The sequence below is a fragment of the Chanodichthys erythropterus genome, chromosome 13 (assembly GCF_024489055.1).
Source record: "Chanodichthys erythropterus isolate Z2021 chromosome 13, ASM2448905v1, whole genome shotgun sequence".
NCBI classification, from domain to species: domain Eukaryota; kingdom Metazoa; phylum Chordata; class Actinopteri; order Cypriniformes; family Xenocyprididae; genus Chanodichthys; species Chanodichthys erythropterus.
This window is the reverse complement of record NC_090233.1, coordinates 4217027-4237140: the sequence shown is the minus strand read 5'-3', so window position 1 is coordinate 4237140 and position 20114 is coordinate 4217027. Positions and strand designations below refer to the sequence as shown.

At 35.0% G+C, this 20114-nt stretch overlaps 1 protein-coding gene across 10 annotated transcripts in view; it reads left to right on the top strand.

Moving 5' to 3' along the window:
* Positions 1 to 20114, top strand: part of mast4 (microtubule associated serine/threonine kinase family member 4) — a 142159-nt gene that overhangs the window by 104004 nt on the left and 18041 nt on the right. For 9 of the 10 annotated variants that reach the window (XM_067407845.1, XM_067407844.1, XM_067407854.1 and 6 more), the window contains 14 exons: positions 5940 to 6028; positions 7814 to 7883; positions 9205 to 9283; positions 12445 to 12599; positions 12754 to 12829; positions 12925 to 13134; positions 13312 to 13413; positions 13652 to 13784; positions 15783 to 15850; positions 16276 to 16367; positions 16619 to 16827; positions 17423 to 17561; positions 17878 to 18010; positions 19563 to 19728. In XM_067407845.1, the coding sequence (XP_067263946.1) occupies positions 5940 to 6028; positions 7814 to 7883; positions 9205 to 9283; positions 12445 to 12599; positions 12754 to 12829; positions 12925 to 13134; positions 13312 to 13413; positions 13652 to 13784; positions 15783 to 15850; positions 16276 to 16367; positions 16619 to 16827; positions 17423 to 17561; positions 17878 to 18010; positions 19563 to 19728 (1721 nt within the window). The remainder of the gene's footprint in view (positions 1 to 5939; positions 6029 to 7813; positions 7884 to 9204; positions 9284 to 12444; positions 12600 to 12753; positions 12830 to 12924; positions 13135 to 13311; positions 13414 to 13651; positions 13785 to 15782; positions 15851 to 16275; positions 16368 to 16618; positions 16828 to 17422; positions 17562 to 17877; positions 18011 to 19562; positions 19729 to 20114) is intronic. The other variant, XM_067407846.1, reaches the window with a different exon arrangement.

Genomic DNA, 20114 nt, shown 5'->3' with positions numbered 1-20114 from the left:
GTGTAATGTCTTTATTCATAATAACTGTGAAAGTGGCACTCAATATGACACCAATAACAAAGTTAAAGTTCCTCAGTAAAATAATACGATAACTACATTTTATATTGTGTGTGTGTGTATATATAAATTTTGTGTATTATTGTATATGTCTTAATTCATAGAAAACTGAACTTGATTTAGGCTCTTAGTTCCTCAAATGTGTCCTTGTATTCAATTACGTTTTTGGAGCACAGAATTTTTCATCTGACAATAGTTAACCTTCTGTTGAGTTTTGACATTCTGGCCATGAAGAAATAATTTGTTTTGTTAACAAGATATAGATTAGTGCCACTTGTAAAGTAATTTAGAATCAGATGTTTTTGTTGTTGTTGTTGTTGTTGTTGTTGTTGTTGTTGTTGTTGTTTCATTTCTGTTTTGAATGGCATGGGCGGATGCTCTGTAGATTGTACATCGGGCAATGTTTAGAAGTGAAGTTACTGGATGTTTTTCTGGTGCTTGATAACTTGAGCATCATATAATTGTCATTTATTAGCATTAGCTTTGAAATTTATTCAAAGCATTAATTTTATTATTTGTAAGGAAGGTAAATAGAGCCAGAAAGTAATGTGAAAGAGAAAGGGGAATGGGAAAAAAAAAAATATATGACTGAATTTAAACAATACATTCCCAGGAGTACCACAGCTCAAGTGTGTGCAAAGCACATGCACCAACTACATTGTCATATAATTTTAACACAGACTCTGTTTATATGCAATGAATAACGATGTATTTAACTCTTTGTAAATGAAACAAAGGACTCACTGTGGACAAGTCAAGACCATTAAAGAGACAGCTTCACAATTAGCTTTTGTAAAGTGTGTGTAAATGCCCGAATGACTAAAGTCAGTGACGGAAGCAAAATGTCTGTTGTCAAGTAACAACATTGACTGATACTTTATGATTCAGTCATTACATTCCTTACAGTCATTTCTGTGTGGGTTTCTTCCAGATGTAGCATGAGTTATTGAATTGTCATCATAGCTACAGTAAGAAGTATGGAGCTGAGCACTGTCCATTCCTAATCTGCCTGTGTGTAGGAGCTGTATAAATAGCAAAATCTGATCCTCTTTAACTGAGCGTTCATGAGCCAGATGTTATTATGAACCGTGCCTCATATTTAAAGTGGTCTTTTCTTGCACTTTCAAAGTAGATTTCACATCTCAAAATCCTGTCACAGCTCCAAAACACCATTTATTGCAAAAACAAATTGTCACAAAATCTTAACATCATAACCATGAGCTCACTAGAGTACCATTTTACTGTACATATCCAAAATGATATAATTTTACATATCTGAAGCCTAAGGGTTAGATTGAAGGTGGAAAAAATGGTCATGTAAAACTAAATTGCAGCTGTATTTGGTGCAAGAATCCTTGAATAACATAAGTGTGAAAATATTAAAACAAAAATGGTACACATGTAGGATATGGCCCCTTTTAAAGTGCTTCATTGTCATTTTTCTACTTGACATTTATTTATTTTATTTATTTTTTGAGTCATCTAAGAGTCATAGTCATCTGCTGCTACACCTGCCTTCAGTAAAATTATTTAAATAGTTTTTGATGTTCTTGTAGCCAAATGTCATATTATTCAGTGGTTTGTAGTAATGTTTCTAGACTTTTTATAAATCATATTTGTCTGCATAGGTAGTAGGTCTCGCTCAAATTGTTGCCCAAGTCATCTTAGTTCACTAAAAGCTGGAAAGTGTTTCTTGTTTTCCTAAAATCATGCACATTTTCAGCCAATGTGCTGACCTACTCAGAGAGGAATACTCAACTGTCTTAACCTTCATGCCCATAATAAGCTTTAGCAAACACTTATTTCTCATGGCCTTTTCTTTAATACATTATTCATGCTTTCAAGTGGGAAAGGATAAATAAGGAATCCTAGAGATGGCTAAATTCATAGTTCACATCAAATGTATGCAAAAGAGCCGCATGGACATTGTGTTAAATATCTGCTTTTGGGTTCCTCAAAAGGAAAAAGAAGAAACGTGTTGAAAATGAGTATGATAGAATTTTCATTTTTGGGTGAACTTGTTTTCTTTTGGCACCATGAATGTGATAGATTCACTAGCAGCTGCTCTTCACAATCTCTTTGCTGAGGTGATGATCACAAGGGCTTTGCAATGTCATCTGTGATGTCTGCCAGGCTGCCATTTAGACACCAGCTTTGGGATCAATGGCTAGAGAAGAGGTCACAGTCACATGTTCATCTCCCCTCTAGGATTTCACTCTGTCCTCCACTATTGTGCTGCTAAAGTATCACAATTCCAGTTGCCCGTACTTGGGGTTAGGGATTTGTTGAGGAGAAATGTGCTATTTTTGTTATTATTTTTAAACAATCAAGTGAAAAAGGTGAAAACATTTCCTTACCAGATGTAGTGTGAGTGTGTGAGGAAAAAAGAAATAAGAAACAAGTTTCATGTTTGTATATTTATTTAAATTTTTTTATATGTTAATTTCATCTATTTGATTATGAAAGTGAACAGCATGAGTAAGATACAGTAGAATACATCATAAGATGTGCAATATATAGGGAGACATGGAGTGGGTCAGACATGATTTTTGACCACTTCATTAAGCTTTGTTTTGTAGAAAGCCTTTCTTTAAAGTGAATTTCGTTTTGTCAAAATTGTATCTTAATTTTAATCAATGTTTCGTCAACTAATTGCCTGGATTTAATAAATAAGAAGCAAATATAGCAGACAATATAATCATGACATGGAGGCATGGGCACAATCACTTGGACGTGAACAGAAGTGTGTCTTATAGGCTAAATGAACCGAAACTCACCGTATAGGCTGATTGCCTCATAGACATGAGAATATATATCTATAGAAGGCACCACGGAGATGTCCACAGAAATGATGAGGGTCGCAAAGTCAACTTCATCTTCTCAGCCGACACAGATTCACAAAACATTAGTTTATTAATAAACAATTAAAATGTCTCTTTGCTGTTTTTTGTCACATTAATAGTCATTTCTTTTGCCGGTTCTTTATGGCAAGCTTTATGTGTGCGCTTGAGTGCTATATAGCCTATATTACGTAAACTTTCATTATTATGGTTTATTCTCTCCAGTAGGCCTATATAAGAAATTCAATTAATATAAATGTGATTTAGTCAATTAATGGCTTAAATTAACAACTACTAGTCAACTAGAAAAAAACTTATTTTGCATATTTTCGATCCAGCATGTCACAAAGGGTATTCTGGTTTGAGCTTGCGCTCCGCTCACATGTCCCCACAATTCACAAAAATGTGTGGGTGTCTGGGTGTCTGGGGGTGGGTGTGGGTGTTGTCCTGGTAAACCATATGTTATGGGAATACAATGTCTCCACAAAGATGACAATATCTGAAATTCTTGTGAGGACATTTTTGGTCCCCATGAGAAAAATAGCTTATAAATCGTACTATGTGATGTTTTTTGAAAATCTAAAAATGTAGAAAGTTTTCTGTGATGGGTGGGTTTAGGTTTAGGGGATAAAATATACAGTTTGTACAGTCTAAAAATCATTATTTGTATGGAATGTGGAATTATGTATTGGGAAAACCCTACATTTGTGGAATGTCCCCGCAAAGATTGTAATACCAGTCATTTTTTGCCTTCTGGGGACATTTTTTGGTCCCCATAAGGAAAACCGCTTATAAATAATACAGAATTATGTTATTTGAAAATGTAAAATCTGTTTTCTGTTTAGGGGTAGTTTTAGGGATAGAGTATAGAATATACATTTTGTACAGTATTATTATGGTATCTTTACACCTATAGAAAGTCCCCATAAAACATGGAAAACCAACGTGTGTGTTTGTGTGTGGGTGTGTGTGTGAAGCATCAGATATTGTGCATATGGTGTTAACTGATAATTACTCATCTTTTTGTGGAAAAAAAAAAGTTTTTCAAGCAAATTATGTTCCTCTTTAGATAAAAAAATCAAAAGTAGTTCAAACCACAAGTGTACAGGGTCATTTATGGTAATGAACTTTCGGCCCACTAATATTTTTATCTAGAGCCAAATGCGCTTCATTCAGGCCCTTTCCATGCGCGTTGCTTCTCTATCATTAGGGACATTAAAAGGGCCATGTTAAGGGCTGCAAATGATGCAGCTATTTCAACAACAGTAGAAGAAACACGGTAAGCAAATAGAATAAAGTTGTCTGTCATACATGACTCTGTCCATTCAAACCAGATTTGTGACAAGACTTTTTTTTTTCATCCACATGAAGCATTATTAATCAGAATGTTAAGAGCATTTTATAATAAATTGTAGATGGCAAGGAAATTCAAACTTGAAACTTTAATTTTTTTTAAAAATTATAGAAAACTTCTCAGATGCCACTGCTTTGACTCTGAGTCAATGTCCCAATGTTCTATTTTAATATACTTTAAAATATAATGTATTTCTATGATGCAAAGCTGAATTTTCAGCATCATTACTCCAGTCTTCAGTGTCACATGATCCTTCAGAAATCATTCTAATACGCTGATTTTTTTAAATTTTTTTATCAACGTTGGAAACAGTTGTGCTGCAAAAAAATATTTTATAACCTGTGATACTTTTTCAGGATTCTTTTGATGAATAAAAAAATGTCAGCATTTATTTAAAATGGAAATCTTTTGAAACAATATACACTATTGTTCAAAAGTTTGGGGTCAGTAAAATAGTGATAGTAAAGATTTATATTGTTAGAAAAGATTTATATTTTGAATAAATGCTGTTCTTTTTAACCATTTATTCATCAATGAATCCTTAAAAAAAAAAAAAAAAAAAAAAATATCACAGTAGCGATCACAGGTTCCAAAAAAATATTAAGCAACACAACTGTTTTCAACATTGATAATAACTGAGTATCAAATTGGCATATTAGAATGATTTCTGAAGGATCATGTGACACTAAAGACTGGAGTAATGATGCTGAAAATGTAGCTTTGCATCACAGAAATAAAATTATATTTTAAAGTATATTAAAATAGAAAACCATAATTTTAAATTGTAATAATATTTCACAATATTATTGTTTATTTCTGTATTTATTATGATTTATTATGATTATATATATATATATAATATATATATATATAATATAATATAATATAATATATATAATATAATATAATATAATATAATATAATATAATATAATATAATATAATATAATATAATATAATATAATATAATATAATATAATATAATATAATATAATATAATATAATATAATATAATATAATATATAATATTAGTTATACAGTTGAGCTCTGATCTCCATTACAATTAATGGTAAAATGAATGTTTGGAAATGTGAACGGATATTTCCTATTGACACACTACAGCAAAAGATATAAATAATTGGCTTAAAACCTTTTTTGGGGGGTTAAAATACTGACGTGCCTAAGACTTTTGCACAGTACTCTGTGTGTGTGTGTGTATTATTTATTTATATATAATATATATATTATATATACATACCTGACCTCTTTTTAATTTATTGAAATTTAATTAATTACCCCTGATATAGAGTGTAAGGATAACATATTGTGTGGATGTGAAATGGTGTTAAATAATTCACTAAGATCATGCAGTAGGGCAGTCAGTTAATTTTCATTTAATTCTGTTTTTCTTGGCACATTCACAGAGCATTGTTAGAGGAAATGTTATTTGCTATTTACCTATGCAGTTCTAATATAAATTCATTTATCTATAATGATACATCTGTCAGGATTTACATTTGCTTCAGTGATGCTTTATGTAATGACAGATGCACAAATATAGTATTAATGCCTCTCAAATAGTTGTTTTGTGACTCACCTGTCTTAATGCTGTTGTCATTTTTCTGTAACACCGTGGTAATATTGCAGTGGTCTGTTCACAAAATGCATTCATTTGGTTTGTTTTTCTAGCTGCAGAACAAGCAACAGAAAAAGTTTAATAGGGAGTGGACAGTCATCAGCCCTTCCTCGACCTCACTCACCTCTGTCATCACACACAGGTAACTGATTCAGTGTATTTGTCTGTTTGTGTATGTGCACATACTGATGGTTTTGATGTCTGTCCAAGTGATACTTGGATTGTATTTTCGCAGCATAGTCCTGCCCATTGTGAAATCTCATCGATCCAAAACCCCATTAATATAATGTATACAGCTTTATATTAAACAAACTTTTGGATTGGCTGCTTTCTTTAAATTTCTTACTTCACACTTCATTAGGGCACAGTGTAATACATACCAGTGTTACAGAGAGCAATCTGTCGTAGGTCGGCCAGGACCACAAAACATAATAGTGTGTTTGAGCAGTGATCTTCATGAGCTCTACACTAGATCTTTGTCTCTCTCATTCTGCCGACTACGCACACGCTGCCCTGTTCTCTACTGGAAACTTTTAAAGAACATTCAGCATTACTGTTGATTTAATTACAGTGTATTAATCTGATTAAACGTCACTTTAGTTTTATAGTCATGAAATCTAGAGGCAGTCAGCTGGCTCATAACAGCATGTGCTCTCAGATGCCATTTAGCATTTATAGACTTGAGTTATGAATTATGTGGGGATAAAGTGTAGTAGATTTATAAATTGATTTTCACTCCTTTTCAAAATTTGGGGGTCTGTAAGATTTTTTTTTGAATGTTTTTGAAAGAGGTTTCTTCAAGGCTGCATTTATTTTATCAAAATACAGTAAAAACAGTAATATTGTAAAATATTATTACAATAAACTATAACTATAAAATAACTATTTTCCCTTTGAATGTATTTTAAAATGTAATTTATTCATCTGATTGCAACGCTTACATTTTCAGCAGCTATTACTCCAGTCTTTAGTGTCACATGATCCTCCAGAAATCATTCTAATATGTTGATTTGGTGCTCAATAAACATTTCTTATTATTTTCCTATTATTGAAAATGCATAGAAAGTAGAAATAAATTTTGTATATAAAAAAAGCTTTAATGTCGATATTAATTCATTAAACGCATTATATACATTTTATATACATATAAAAATGTATTGTATTAAAAAAATATACTGTATGTATTATGTATTGTATTTTATATTGTATTGATGGCACTATATCAGCCATTAGATATTAGCATCAGCTGTTTAAAACTTCATATCAGTTGATAACATGCAAATTCCACATAATTATTAGTTCCTTTATTTGCATTATTTTCAAATCAGTTGTCTCTGTTTATCAGTTGTGTGTGAATATCAGTAAATGAGTCACCACTAATGAGCAGCCACCATCAGCAAAGCTCAGGGGCCTCTCTATCAACACTGGTGGGGCCATAGACATGTCTGTTAATTAACTATTAACTCTTTCCCTTATTCAATCAGGTTAATTCTGCAATTGTTGCAGGGCAAAAGGCTGTTTTTCTGTAGGTGGAAGTGGGACACTGGCTCTAATGGCCATGATTTGGGATCTCCCAGATCCTCAAATGTGGCCATATTGCCAATAGCAATCCCCAGAAACAGTGGGGTTCAGCTAATAAGAGTGCACATATGGTGACAATGGTGTGGGGCGTTTCTGGCATGTCTCTAGGTTTAACTCACCCTCATGTTGTTTAGTATTTTTGTTTGTCAATAAGGAATCATAAAAATACAGTTAAAACTGTCCATATCTCTTCAAGAAGAAAGATGGTAGAGCTGGACCGCCCATATATTGGAACTGCAGAAGATGATGATGTTAATAATATTGTTAAAATATTTAATGCTGAGCAGAGAGTATTGCTGGCTCAGTAAAAAGTGTGATTTATTTACTTTATTTTTATTTTTTTTAGGCACCAGTCCACAAGACAGCCCTAGAAACTTCTCCCCCAGTGCTTCAGCTCATTTCTCCTTCACACGCAGGTAATGACATGGACACAGATATGAATAATATCTATACCTATAGCACACCTCAGTTTTCTATATTTCTAAGCCACCAAAAATTTTACATTGAGAATAAGCAAAAAAACAGTGTCATATCTAGGGACGAGAGTATCATAGAGACTTGGACTGGGCTCTTTTTATTTGGGAGGACAAGCAAACACCCACAACACCTTAGGATATTGTGTTGGTGTGATTACCAGAAAATGAAAGTGTGGAAAGATGAATGTACTGTATCTAGCCAGCACTCAAAATACATAATCTGAGAGATAAATGGCTGTATTATTAGAATAGGTGGTCCAGTTCTGTCATGAATATCAGGATATCAGTACAGTGTTCAAGTAAACAATGATCTATGATATGAAGAGCATGTGGCTGATGAAAGCTTTTGGTTTCTGCTTTTGACAACCACAGGAGCTGACAGGCTTTCTACAGTTTTAGATTAAACCATGGTTCGGAAGTTCAGATTTAAACCTGTCAAGTCAAACTCAGTTCGATCAGACAGGATGGGGTGAAAAATGGGTCTTTTCAAAATTCTTATTACTATTATTTATTTATTTTTTTGCTATTTATAATCCTCTAGTCATGGACTAAGAGCAGACAGGTAATTCAAATGAAGCTTATTGAGCAAATCTCATGATACCCGTCATAAACATGTTCAGGTCAGATTTTGCATTTTCTTTCAAGACAATTGAAGCTTTTTTAGGACTATAAAAATGCTTTTTCCAATGTGACATTAGACATTCATATATAATGATTATATATTCTTTCTTCTGATTTTGGGGCGAAATGTGACCTGGATATGAGATTCATGAGATTGACTCTATTATCCTTGTTGTTCATTTGTCCCAGTAATCAACCATAATGCATCACAAACTTTCCCATGTTCATTGGAACTATTCACTGTGGATATTGACATCAAGTGCCTGCACAACCATTTTTGGGATTTTTCTGTATTTACTCTGCCCATATATATCTCCTCCCAGTGTTTGTGGCATTTGTCTTCCTGTGATTACCATCAGACCATTCAATCAGCCAGGCCCTTCGGAAATTGCACACAGAGTACTGCTTGAAATGATAGCAGCCCTAGCTCATGGATTACACTGCCACTGTCTTTCATCTGATCTACTTTGAAAATAAATGACTCACTCAGCATTTTCCTTTTATCTAGAGTAACACTCGCCTCTCATGTCTTGGAGCCAATGCAATGCAATCTAGTATATGCCATTTACTGATGATGCTTCTATACAGTACTTGTAATTATTTGAGGGTATATGGACTGAAGGATTGTCTGTGTTTGTAGAACTGACGGGCGACGCTGGTCCTTGGCATCCCTTCCCTCCTCCGGCTATGGAACAAACACGCCCAGCTCCACCGTTTCTGTAAGTACTGTATGTTTTTCAGACTGTAGAGGTATTTGTGCATTCACTGGAAGAAATTTAAAGCAACAAAGTGACTCTTAAGTCATTCGTATTCAGTGGCTTTTTGAAGAGATTTGAGTAGTAATGGCCACCTTTGGTACAATTTGTGTAAGCAAGGCAATTTTATTTGTATAGCACATTTCATACACAATGGTAATTCAAAGTGCTTTACATAAAGAAGAAGAATAAAAATAGAACATAAGGAATAGAAATAACAGTAAAAACAGATAATTTTGTTATTTGGATTTAAAATGCATTAAAAGTCAGAATCATGATGATACATAAAAGATATAAAAATACATTAAAAATGAAATAAAAACAGGAAAAGAATTTAAAGAATAAAAAGATAATACGTATAAGATTAAGTGCAAACAGTTCGGACATAGCACAGTGCTCAATCAGCAAATGCATAGGTAAAAAGATGTGTTTTGAGTCTGGATTTGAATGTGGCTACTGTTGGAGCACACCTGATCTCTTCTGGAAGCTGGTTCCAGCTGCGGCTGGCGTAACAGCTAAAAGCAGACTCTCCCTGCTTTGAGTGAGCCCTTGGTATTTTTAAGTGAGTTGATCCTGCTGATCTGAGTGATCTGTTAGGTTTATATTCTATGAGCATATCTGCAATGTATTGAGGTCCTAGGTCATTGAGTGATTTATAAACAAGCAACAGTACTTTAAAATCAATTCTAAATGCAACTGGAAGCCAGTGCAAGGACCTGAGGACTGGTTTGATGCGTTCATGTTTTCGGGTTCTGCTCAGAATCCTGGCAGCAGCGTTCTGTACGAGCTGCAGCTGTCTTATGGTCTTTTTGGGAAGACCAGTGAGGAGCCCATTACAATAATCCACCCGGCTGGTGATGAAAGCATGAACAAGTTTCTCTAAGTCTTGACTTAGAGAAACTTGACTTAGAGAACAAAGCATCTTGACTAAGTCTTGACTTAGAGAACAAAGCATCTAATTCTTGCAATATTTTTGAGATGATAAAATGCTGATTTAGTTATTGTCTTTACATGGCTACTGAAACTCAGGTCTGACTCCAAAATAACACCAAGATTCCTGACTTGATTTTTAGTTGTTTGACCCATAGAGTGAAGGTACATGTTCACTTTGAGAACTTCATTTTTTTTTCTAAACACAATGACTTCAGTTTTGTCTTTGTTTAACTGAAGGACGTTTAGGCACATCCAATTTTTAATTTCTTCAATGCATTGACACAGGGAGTCAATGGGGCTGTAGTCGTTGGGTGATAGGGCTAGGTAAATCTGGGTGTCATCTGCATAGCTGTGATATGCAATTTGGTTCTTTCTCATTATTTGGCTCAATGGCAGCATATATAGGTTGAGTTCCACCATGTGAAGCTGTTAGATACTTTAGACCAACATGCAACCAACAGCCAAAAGATTTGGTGGCATTAAGCAATTTTATTTATTCATTTATTTATTTTGTATATGCATTATCCCAAAATGGCATTTAAAATAGGTGGATCATGGAAACATAGCTACTGAATGCCACCAACATTTACTTTGTATGTTTGCTTCATTGCTCACTTTGAAGCATTTAGTTTATGCCTATGTCCTTGCACCTATATGCACAACTGAACTGATACTTGGCTGAGACTGTCTGCCACAGGCAACAGATGCTGCCATGACTGTCTCCCAGTCTGATTCATGTGCCTCTAAGCAGAGCCAGATTTGTTTGCTGGTAAATATGTCCCTGAATCTGTGCCAGACTGCCCATCTACTCACTCGCTCTCTGGTTGTTGTTGTTGTTTAGTGACACAGTTGCTGCAGCTGCCCATCCTTACAGGAAATGGCAAATGGTTTGATTCTGGCACACCAGACAAGCAATGTTCAGTTTACAGAAAATTTCCCATTTACATTTACAAGAAAATATATTTTAAATACATGTTGTTCTTTTAAACTTTCTATTCATCAAAGAATCTTGAAAGTATCACCATTTCCACAAAAATGTTGAGCAGCACAACTGTTTTCAGCATTGACAATAATAAGAAGAAATGTATCTCGAGCACCGAATCAGCATATTAGAATGATTTCTGAAGGATAGTGTGACACTGAAGACTGGAGTAATGATGCTTAAAATAACATTTTAAAAATATAATGAAATACAAATTTTAAATTGTTTAATTTTAAATTGTAATAAAATTTCTCAATATGAATCAAATAAAAGCATCATAATAAACGTTTGAAAAAAAAAAAAAGCTCTTACCAACCGCAAACTTTTGACCGGTACTGTATATTTGATGTTTAAAGGTAGGGTAGGCAATTTCGGAGAGGCTAGCAATAGCAAGTTTGTTTCTTTCTTTTTCTCTTTTTTTTTTCTTTTTTTTTTTTCTAGAAAGACCTATTGGTGGATTAATGTAAAGTGGGATCAAAGTGGTATTGATGGGAAAGCCATGTAATGCCAGAACAAAGGCTAATAATGGCTGAATTCAAACAAAAGAATAATGATAAAATAATAATGAAGATTTGGTCAGAGGTGTGAAAGGTTTGTTGAGTGAGAACAATAAAAACCTGAATTGGTCAGTTCTCCTCACCAGACATTAGATAATAGACTGCAAATGGGTGTTTACAGGGCAATAAATTATTTGATTAGCATCTTATCAGCCTTCTCTAACAACTCACATGACATGGTGTTAGAAAATTATTCATAAAATTCATAGTTTTAGAGATAACATCCTTAGATTTGAAATGAAGGTTATGTGTCTCTTCAGAATGACTTATGAGCAGCAACCTTTTTATTTTGGGTATGTTATTTATGGCCCACCTGCCAAAATGGGGGATGCGCTAACGGGTTAATACAGTACATAATGTCCAAAATTAGCCATTTTTTTCATAATCCACCGCAATATTTTGTCAGTTAAAAAAAATATTAATTGTTTCATTGTTTTCATCCTTGTTGGATTACATTATCATGAAGGAACGATAAAATAGTAAAAATCCATTGCTGTGTTTTAGTTTTTATCCATCACCTGCATTATCCACCTAATGATGTGTAATGTAACACATCAGTGGGCATCTTTTCTTTCTTATTTTGTTTTCATTTCATTTCATTTCATTTCTCTTCTTTTCTTTTCTTTTTCAATGTATTTTCGTTTCATTTCCAGTCGTCCTGTTCATCACAGGAGAAGCTCCATCAGCTGCCTTTCCAGCCCACACCAGATGAGCTCCATTTCCTGTCCAAGCATTTCTACACAGAGAGCATCACTGGAGATGACCACAGAAGAGCCACACCTATGCGGCCACGCTCCCGCAGTCTCAGGTACAGGAAGCTTAGATGTCTTTTACACTTATCTGAGATATGTCTTCTTCTGCATCTTAATTCACATACCAAGTATGCAAACTGAGACACATCCCATGTCTTTCTCACAATATTAATATTACCTTTTTTTGTTTTTCTTAAATTGAACTGATAGTCCTGGAAGATCCCCATCATGCTGTGACCATGAGATTATCATGATGAATCATGTGTACAAAGAAAGATTTCCCAAGGTAAGTGTAAACTACTTTCTCCAGTCTTCTTCAGTCTCAAATGATTGTATCTTTAAAGGGGAATTCATTGTTGGCTTGTATTCTCCACCCTTTAGGCCACAGCTCAGATGGAGGAGCGCATCAAGGAGATCATTCAAAGCAACTCCCCTGAGAACGTCTTGCCTCTGGCTGATGGCGTCCTCAGCTTCGCCCACCACCAGATCATTGAGCTGGCCAGAGACTGCCTGGAAAAGTCCCGTCTTGGTCTCATTACCTCACGATATTTCTGTGAGCTCACAGATAAACTTGAAAGGCTCTTTCAGGAGGTAAATTATGCCTTCAGAGACATTTTCTTCATTCTTCTGAGCTAAAACTAACTTTCTATATTTAAAATACGTTGTCCCCCGTTTATTATTCTATGCAGAATGTGTTTTTGATCAATGCATTCATTGATGCATGCATATTGATGGCCACTTGTAATGTGTTCTGTTATTGTAATGTAGTCAACTGAGAGATCAGAGAGTGCAGAGGTGACCTTCATCAAGGAGCTGGTAAAGAAGATTCTCATCGTAATTGCCAGGCCTGCGCGTCTCCTTGAATGTCTGGTAGGTTGTCTACAAGATTTCCTCAACAATGAGATGGTCTTGCTCAATCAGCCTTGTGACTTCTGCTGTGGTGTGCTTTAGAATACTGTTGCTTCAGTCAATTTTCAGATATTTACCAAACATCTGTTAAAACTTACATCTATATGACCAAATGTTTTACATTATGCAAGACGTGAGAATCTATTAGTACAGTCTGGTCAAAGTCTTGTGTTAAAGATAAATACTTTCTGGCTTGTAGGAGTTTGACCCTGAAGAGTTCTATCATCTCCTGGAGGCAGCCGAGGGTCATGCCAAAGAGGGCCAAGGCATCAAGACCGACATCCCACGATACATAATCAGCCAGCTTGGTCTGACAAGGGACCCACTTGAGGGTAAGAGGACCATAATCCATGGGTTTCAGTAGTCTAGCCGTCAGACTTTTTTTTTTTTTTTTTTTTTTTTTTTTAAACAGTCCATCATGCAAGAAATAAAGTTTTATTCGTAGGCTATCAGGCTGAATGTTTCCAAGGAAGAACTAGTTGTTGAATTTTCCTCAGTTTGCATCCAAACTTTAAATATGTTTTCAGAGTTCAGGGTCATAAATCAAGTCATTCTTTTGAGAGATTTTGTGTTTTATTGTTTTACTACATTGAACCACAGAGGATTTAATTTGTCACCGATCAACAGAAAATATTCTTTATGACAAAATTGTCAAATTGGTCAAAATTCATTAGTTATTAAATACAGTATGATTTTTTGCATAAATATTTACCCCTTCAAATTATTTAATAGAAGCATGTTGTAGGAAATCATTTTCAGGTCCACTTGTAAATTCTCAAGGACTGAGATCGGCATTCTGCTTTTTATAGTGTAGTGTGCACTTACATTTGGACAAACAAAATTCTGCACACATTTTCTACTACTATGGTGGTGTTTTTTTTTTCACTGAGGCTCAATTATTAAAAAGAGTTGATGTGTTGTACACCAGTTTATTGTCATTAATCTCATTAATTTCAAATTTATTTGCCCCTGAAATTCACACCAGGTCACATTAAGGCCTGTACACACCATGTTTATCGCCAGCGTTTTTCGAGACATTTTTTGTGTTCATACCAAAGCGATTTTCACTGACAATGTGCAAAGTGGACATGCAAATTCACTCCCTGACAGTATGTGGCGCTTGTGCTTAATGGTAGTGCAAATAAACATATTTATGATATTAATAAAAAGTTAAAGAAGATAAAAATGCAGATATAAAATGGCATATATATATATATATGTGGTATTCAGAAACGGTAGTGCAAATAAGTCACAATGACAGTAGTGCACGTGAACAGTAGTGCAAATAAACCTATTTATGAAACAGACATTCTCAACTATATTTCTTGAATGTAAAAGGAAAAAAACAAACAGTAAAAATAGGCTGTTTGAGATGCAGGGATAGTTTGCAGGGTCTTCCTCGACTACTTACTGGTGTGTACAGGCCTTTAGGCTTTAAATTTACAGCTTAAGATCTTAAGCGGTGCATCAGTGCATTTTATATGGTCAGGAGCCTAACTTACTTGCAGAAAATATGATGTATATTCTTTCTTTTGGGCTTTATTTCTTGTAATTTTAGCTTAAAGCCTTGTTCAGACACAACATTCTGTTACGAAGCTCTGAATGTTTACTCAAGACTATCATTATCGGTAATTAGAACAGAATATGCCCGTAGACCTTGATGCCTCTGTCTTGCCATCTCTGCCAAAGCAGTGTTGGTTACAAAGCCCTCCAAGGCTTTCTAATCCTCGGAGAACATACAAATCAGTTGGTGTGATGATTGGAAATAGAGATAGGCAGCTGTTGTGAGGGCTTTCTGATAGGCTTACTTCTCTTTAGAGACAGCTGAACAACCCTCCAGTTCATTACCTCCTGCTGTTCATCAGTTACTTTTGGAGCCTCCTGAGAACTGCTTCATTGGGATTTGTTTGGAGTGGCAGTTTTTCAGCATAAATGTTTCATGATGTGTGTAGATTTTGCTGTTGATTTCCACACCATTTAACTCATTTAGAAACCACAGCAGTCAGCTCTACAAAGTTACTCTTTTGGAAAAAGTGACTTTTGTTTTGACTTTTTTTGTAGTCATTCTGGGTCTGCAATGTTCCCTCTAAATTATGCACTAATGTTGTTCCTGCAATAATGGAAAAACATTACTGCACAGAAGACTGTCTCACACATATATAGTGAAAAAAGCTTCCTTGAATCAGAGCTCAACTGTGGTCAAAACATTATGTTCAGTGATTTGGGAAAAGGAACAATATATTGACCCCTAAAGTACCTTTTTGTAATATGTTATGTCTTTACATTATCTGTTGTTATCTAGCATGTAATTAATTGTCATTGTCTTGCAGAAATTGCCCAGTTAACTAGCTACGACAGTGGGATTGCAGAAACTCCTGAGACGGATGAGTCTGTCAGTGTAAGTAGTTTTAAATAAACACATTACTACCCAAGACAGCAAACTAGTAAACTTCTGTTATCACAACTGTTGTTCAGAAATGTATGGAATTAAAAAGATGACCAACTATGATTTAAGAGAAAATGTTTAGTTATTAAACAAGAAAATGTTTCATTTTCAGTTACACTTAAGGTGTCCTTGTTACAGTTAAACATTTAAGTACTTCTGAGTAATATTAACTAACTACATGTACGGATTAGGGTTTAGTTTTGGTTTGCATTAAAAATGACTACATGTAATGTGTAACAAGGACACTGTAAAATAAAGTGTGACCTCATTTTATTGAATTAAATTGAATGTAAGGGAGAAATATACAAATATTATTACAGTATGAGAATTTCTATTAATTTGCTATTAAAAGAAGTCTACATAACACATATATCTAGTCCCACAGTTTGAGCGCAGCACTACGGTCCCGGCGCAAACCATGTGAGCTCGACTTTGAGATGATCAAACTGATCAGTAATGGGGCTTATGGGTAAGTGACTTTATTGAAGCGAATTATTAGGTAAAATGTTTAGCATTGTGTAGTTTATATTGTTTCACATTCTATTTTTAACAAATGGTTTGAAGTACATTATATATACAGCACAGTAAGCTAATTCCTAATAATCCCTTTTAAAGCATAGTCCTTTAAATTTGTTTTCTCTGTTATACTTGTTACTATTATTATGTTAAATTATCATACATTTGTTAATTTAATCAAAGAAAAAAAAATCTGCTTCACAGTGCGGTGTATTTAGTGAGACACAAAGAGACAAAACAACGCTTTGCCATGAAGAAGATCAACAAGCAGAACCTGATGCTGAGGAACCAGATCCAGCAGGCCTTTGTGGAGAGAGACATCCTGACTTTTGCTGAGAACCCTTTTGTGGTCAGCATGTACTGCTCATTTGAGACTCGCAGACATCTATGCATGGTTATGGAGTATGTTGAAGGTAAGCTGTAACATGTACATCATTTGCAGTTCTGGAGAATGATACTTTTGAAAATAGTTTCTTTATTCTGTTACTCCTAATAAAAGTTTAAAAACTCTTTTACAAAGTTATGTTTTATGGGCATAAGATGTTGACCGGAATGCAGGGTGACCAGGGGCCAATAAATAAAATAACCTGGTAATAGTAATGAAACTATATTTAACATTTGGTAACCACCAGCTACGTTTTAGACCAGCCTGACATTTTTATAATCTCATTTGTTCAAATATTTACACATGCTGTCGACCATGTACTGGACAGTAAATAAATAAAAGTAACTCCAGCATTATGGTTAATTCAATAGTAGGATTATTTTTATATAAGCAGAATCAAAAGTTATTAAAAAAAGAAAAAAAAGTGCATTGTACAAAGTGCTTTCTGATGAATCAACAAATAAATTAGACTTTCAAAAGAGCAAAAAATGTAATCTATTTATGCAACATGCACTCTGTGTAACTCACATTGATCTAAAATGTCTTTTAATATGCACAGTTTGAAGGAGCCAAAAAGCCAGAGTTGTATGCAGCATTCATTTGTACCTTTCCCATCCTAACAGGAGGGGATTGTGCTACATTGCTTAAGAACATGGGTCCTCTCCCTGTGGACATGGCCAAATTGTACTTTGCTGAGACTGTGTTAGCCCTGGAGTATCTCCACAACTATGGAATCGTCCATCGAGATCTCAAACCAGACAAGTAAGCTGCTCAAAAATGAAACATGCACCATTCCCTGCTGAAAAATCCATCTAAAACCAGAATCTGATTCAGCATGCTTTCTATTTGGTCAAATCCTGTTAGCTGGTATAAGCAGCCTGTGGACCTGGTTTCAACCTGGAAAACCATCTTTAAGCTAGTTAGAGTGTGGTGACCACTTTGGACTGACAACAAATCCGCTACCAAATCCTTGGCATCCTAAGCTGATTTGAACAGATTTTTTTCCCAGCTCTGATAATGCTAATACATAACTAATTATTTTTTTTATTGTCTGCCCTGTGTTATTACATTACAACAGTTTGTTGGTCACTTCAATGGGACACATCAAGCTGACAGACTTTGGCCTATCAAAAGTTGGTCTGATGAACATGACCACTAACCTCTATGAGGGTCACATCGAGAAGGATGCTAGAGAGTTCTCTGATAAACAGGTACAGATCCAATTCTTTATGAAAGTCCTGAGAACTTGATATTTCGTTTGAAATTGCATATCCATTGTCATAACATCTATGACTGATATCTGATTTAAAGATCTGGGACCAGCTGCAATGTTAAGACTGTGCCTTAAGAACTAGTCTAGCTAACTAGCAGTTAGCTAAGGTGTAATCGGTCTTACTTTTCACATTTAAATTAGGAAAGTTTACATTTTTGTGTAAATAATTTAAAATCTATTTATGAAACAGACATTCTCAACTATATTTCTTGAATGTAAAAGGAAAAAAACAATTTGCAACATGTTTGCCAATCTTAAAGAAAAAAAAAATAGATGACTTACTTGTAAGATTAAAGGATTAGTCCACTTTTATTTTTTTTAAGAAAATGAGTGATGGTTTCTCTAGATAAGACCCTTATTTCTCATCTGGGATCGTGTAGAACAATTTGAAGCTGCAGTGAAACTAATTTTGACCTTCAACTGTTTGGTGCCCATTGAAGTCCACTATATGGGAAAAAAATCCTGGAATGCTTTCATCAAAAACTTTCATTTCTTTTTGACTGAAAAAAGAAAGACATGGACATCTTGGATGACATGGGGGTGAGTAAATTATCAGGAAAAGTTTATTTAAAAGTGGACTAATCCTTTAAGGCCCTGATATACTTGAAACAAAGTTCTATTTAATTCTTCGTTTAGAGGTAAAACGAAGTTCGAAATGCGTGACCAGCGATATACTGTAATCAAACATCTGACACCTCCCTCTCTGCTGAGAGCGATGGTTAGATGAATATGTAAATATGTACCGTGCACTTTCTTCTCAGTAACAAAATGAACACAACAAAAAATGAGAAAACAGCAAGCACTTTTTTTAATAGAAAGCATAAGAAAAGCATCTGATCATAACATGGTATGTTAGCACGAGCTCTGCAAATTAGTACTCAGTCATGTTTATTTATATAGCGTATAAAATAGATGTTTTTTCAATAGATTGCTTAAAAGCAAGGAGCTTTACAGTATCAAACACAAACAGTGTCAGTGCCTCATTTCACCAGAAGAACAACTTCATTTTGTGCTATAAAGCGGCTATCCGCGGAGATCTTACCTCAACGAACTCAACAGATCAAATGAGTCAGAGAAGACTTCACACAAATGAAGGCAGAGCCTCAGCGCACACCTCCTATTACGTTATTGTCACGGACCAATGGTGGCATGAAGGTGTTTTGCAGCTGAAGCGAACTTTTCCTGAAAGTTCGCTTTAGCAAGCCATTTCGAGCTTCCAAAAAGAACACAAAACGAACTTCGTTTTGGCCTGATTTTGTTCGAAATGACATCACATCAGTTCGTTCTTCGATTTCGTTTTAAGTATATCGGGGCCTTTAGTCTAAGCAGTTCATGCAAGCCGCCACTGGTCTTTAGAGAAACATGAATTTCCATGCTGGCCTAGGCTTTTTCATTCTGGTTTGGTTAAGCTAGACACCAGCATCCAAATCTACTGATCACCAGCTATGTTGGTCTTTAAGGTTGTAACATCAGCAAACCTTTCTCTCCAGGTGTGTGGGACTCCTGAATACATTGCTCCAGAAGTGATCCTGAGGCAAGGCTATGGGAAGCCTGTGGATTGGTGGGCAATGGGCATCATCCTGTATGAGTTTCTAGTGGGCTGTGTTCCGTTCTTTGGAGACACTCCAGAAGAGCTGTTCGGCCAGGTCATCAGTGGTCAGTCACATTCTGAATTCCTGTAATGTAATACATTCATGCTTCATGCAGCAAGAGCTTTAGCAGGTGCAGATTGTGTTGCGTAATCTCAAATCTGCTTCTCATTAATGCATATCAGTATCTCATAGGATCAGCGAAAGTACCCGCAGGCATGACAGTGTCCTGTTCTTATCCTCCACCTGTTATTCTGCAAACCTGAATATCTCTGGATTTGTTCATTGTGGCCTTATGCAAATGAAATCACAATGTGATTCTATTTTACATAAAAAAAGAAGCAAATTGTGAGGTATCTAACAAAATGTTGAATTAATTTAAGTATTAAACATAAATGAAGTGTACCATGATACAAAATAAATCTAACAAGTGAGTTGCTCTGTCCTACAGAC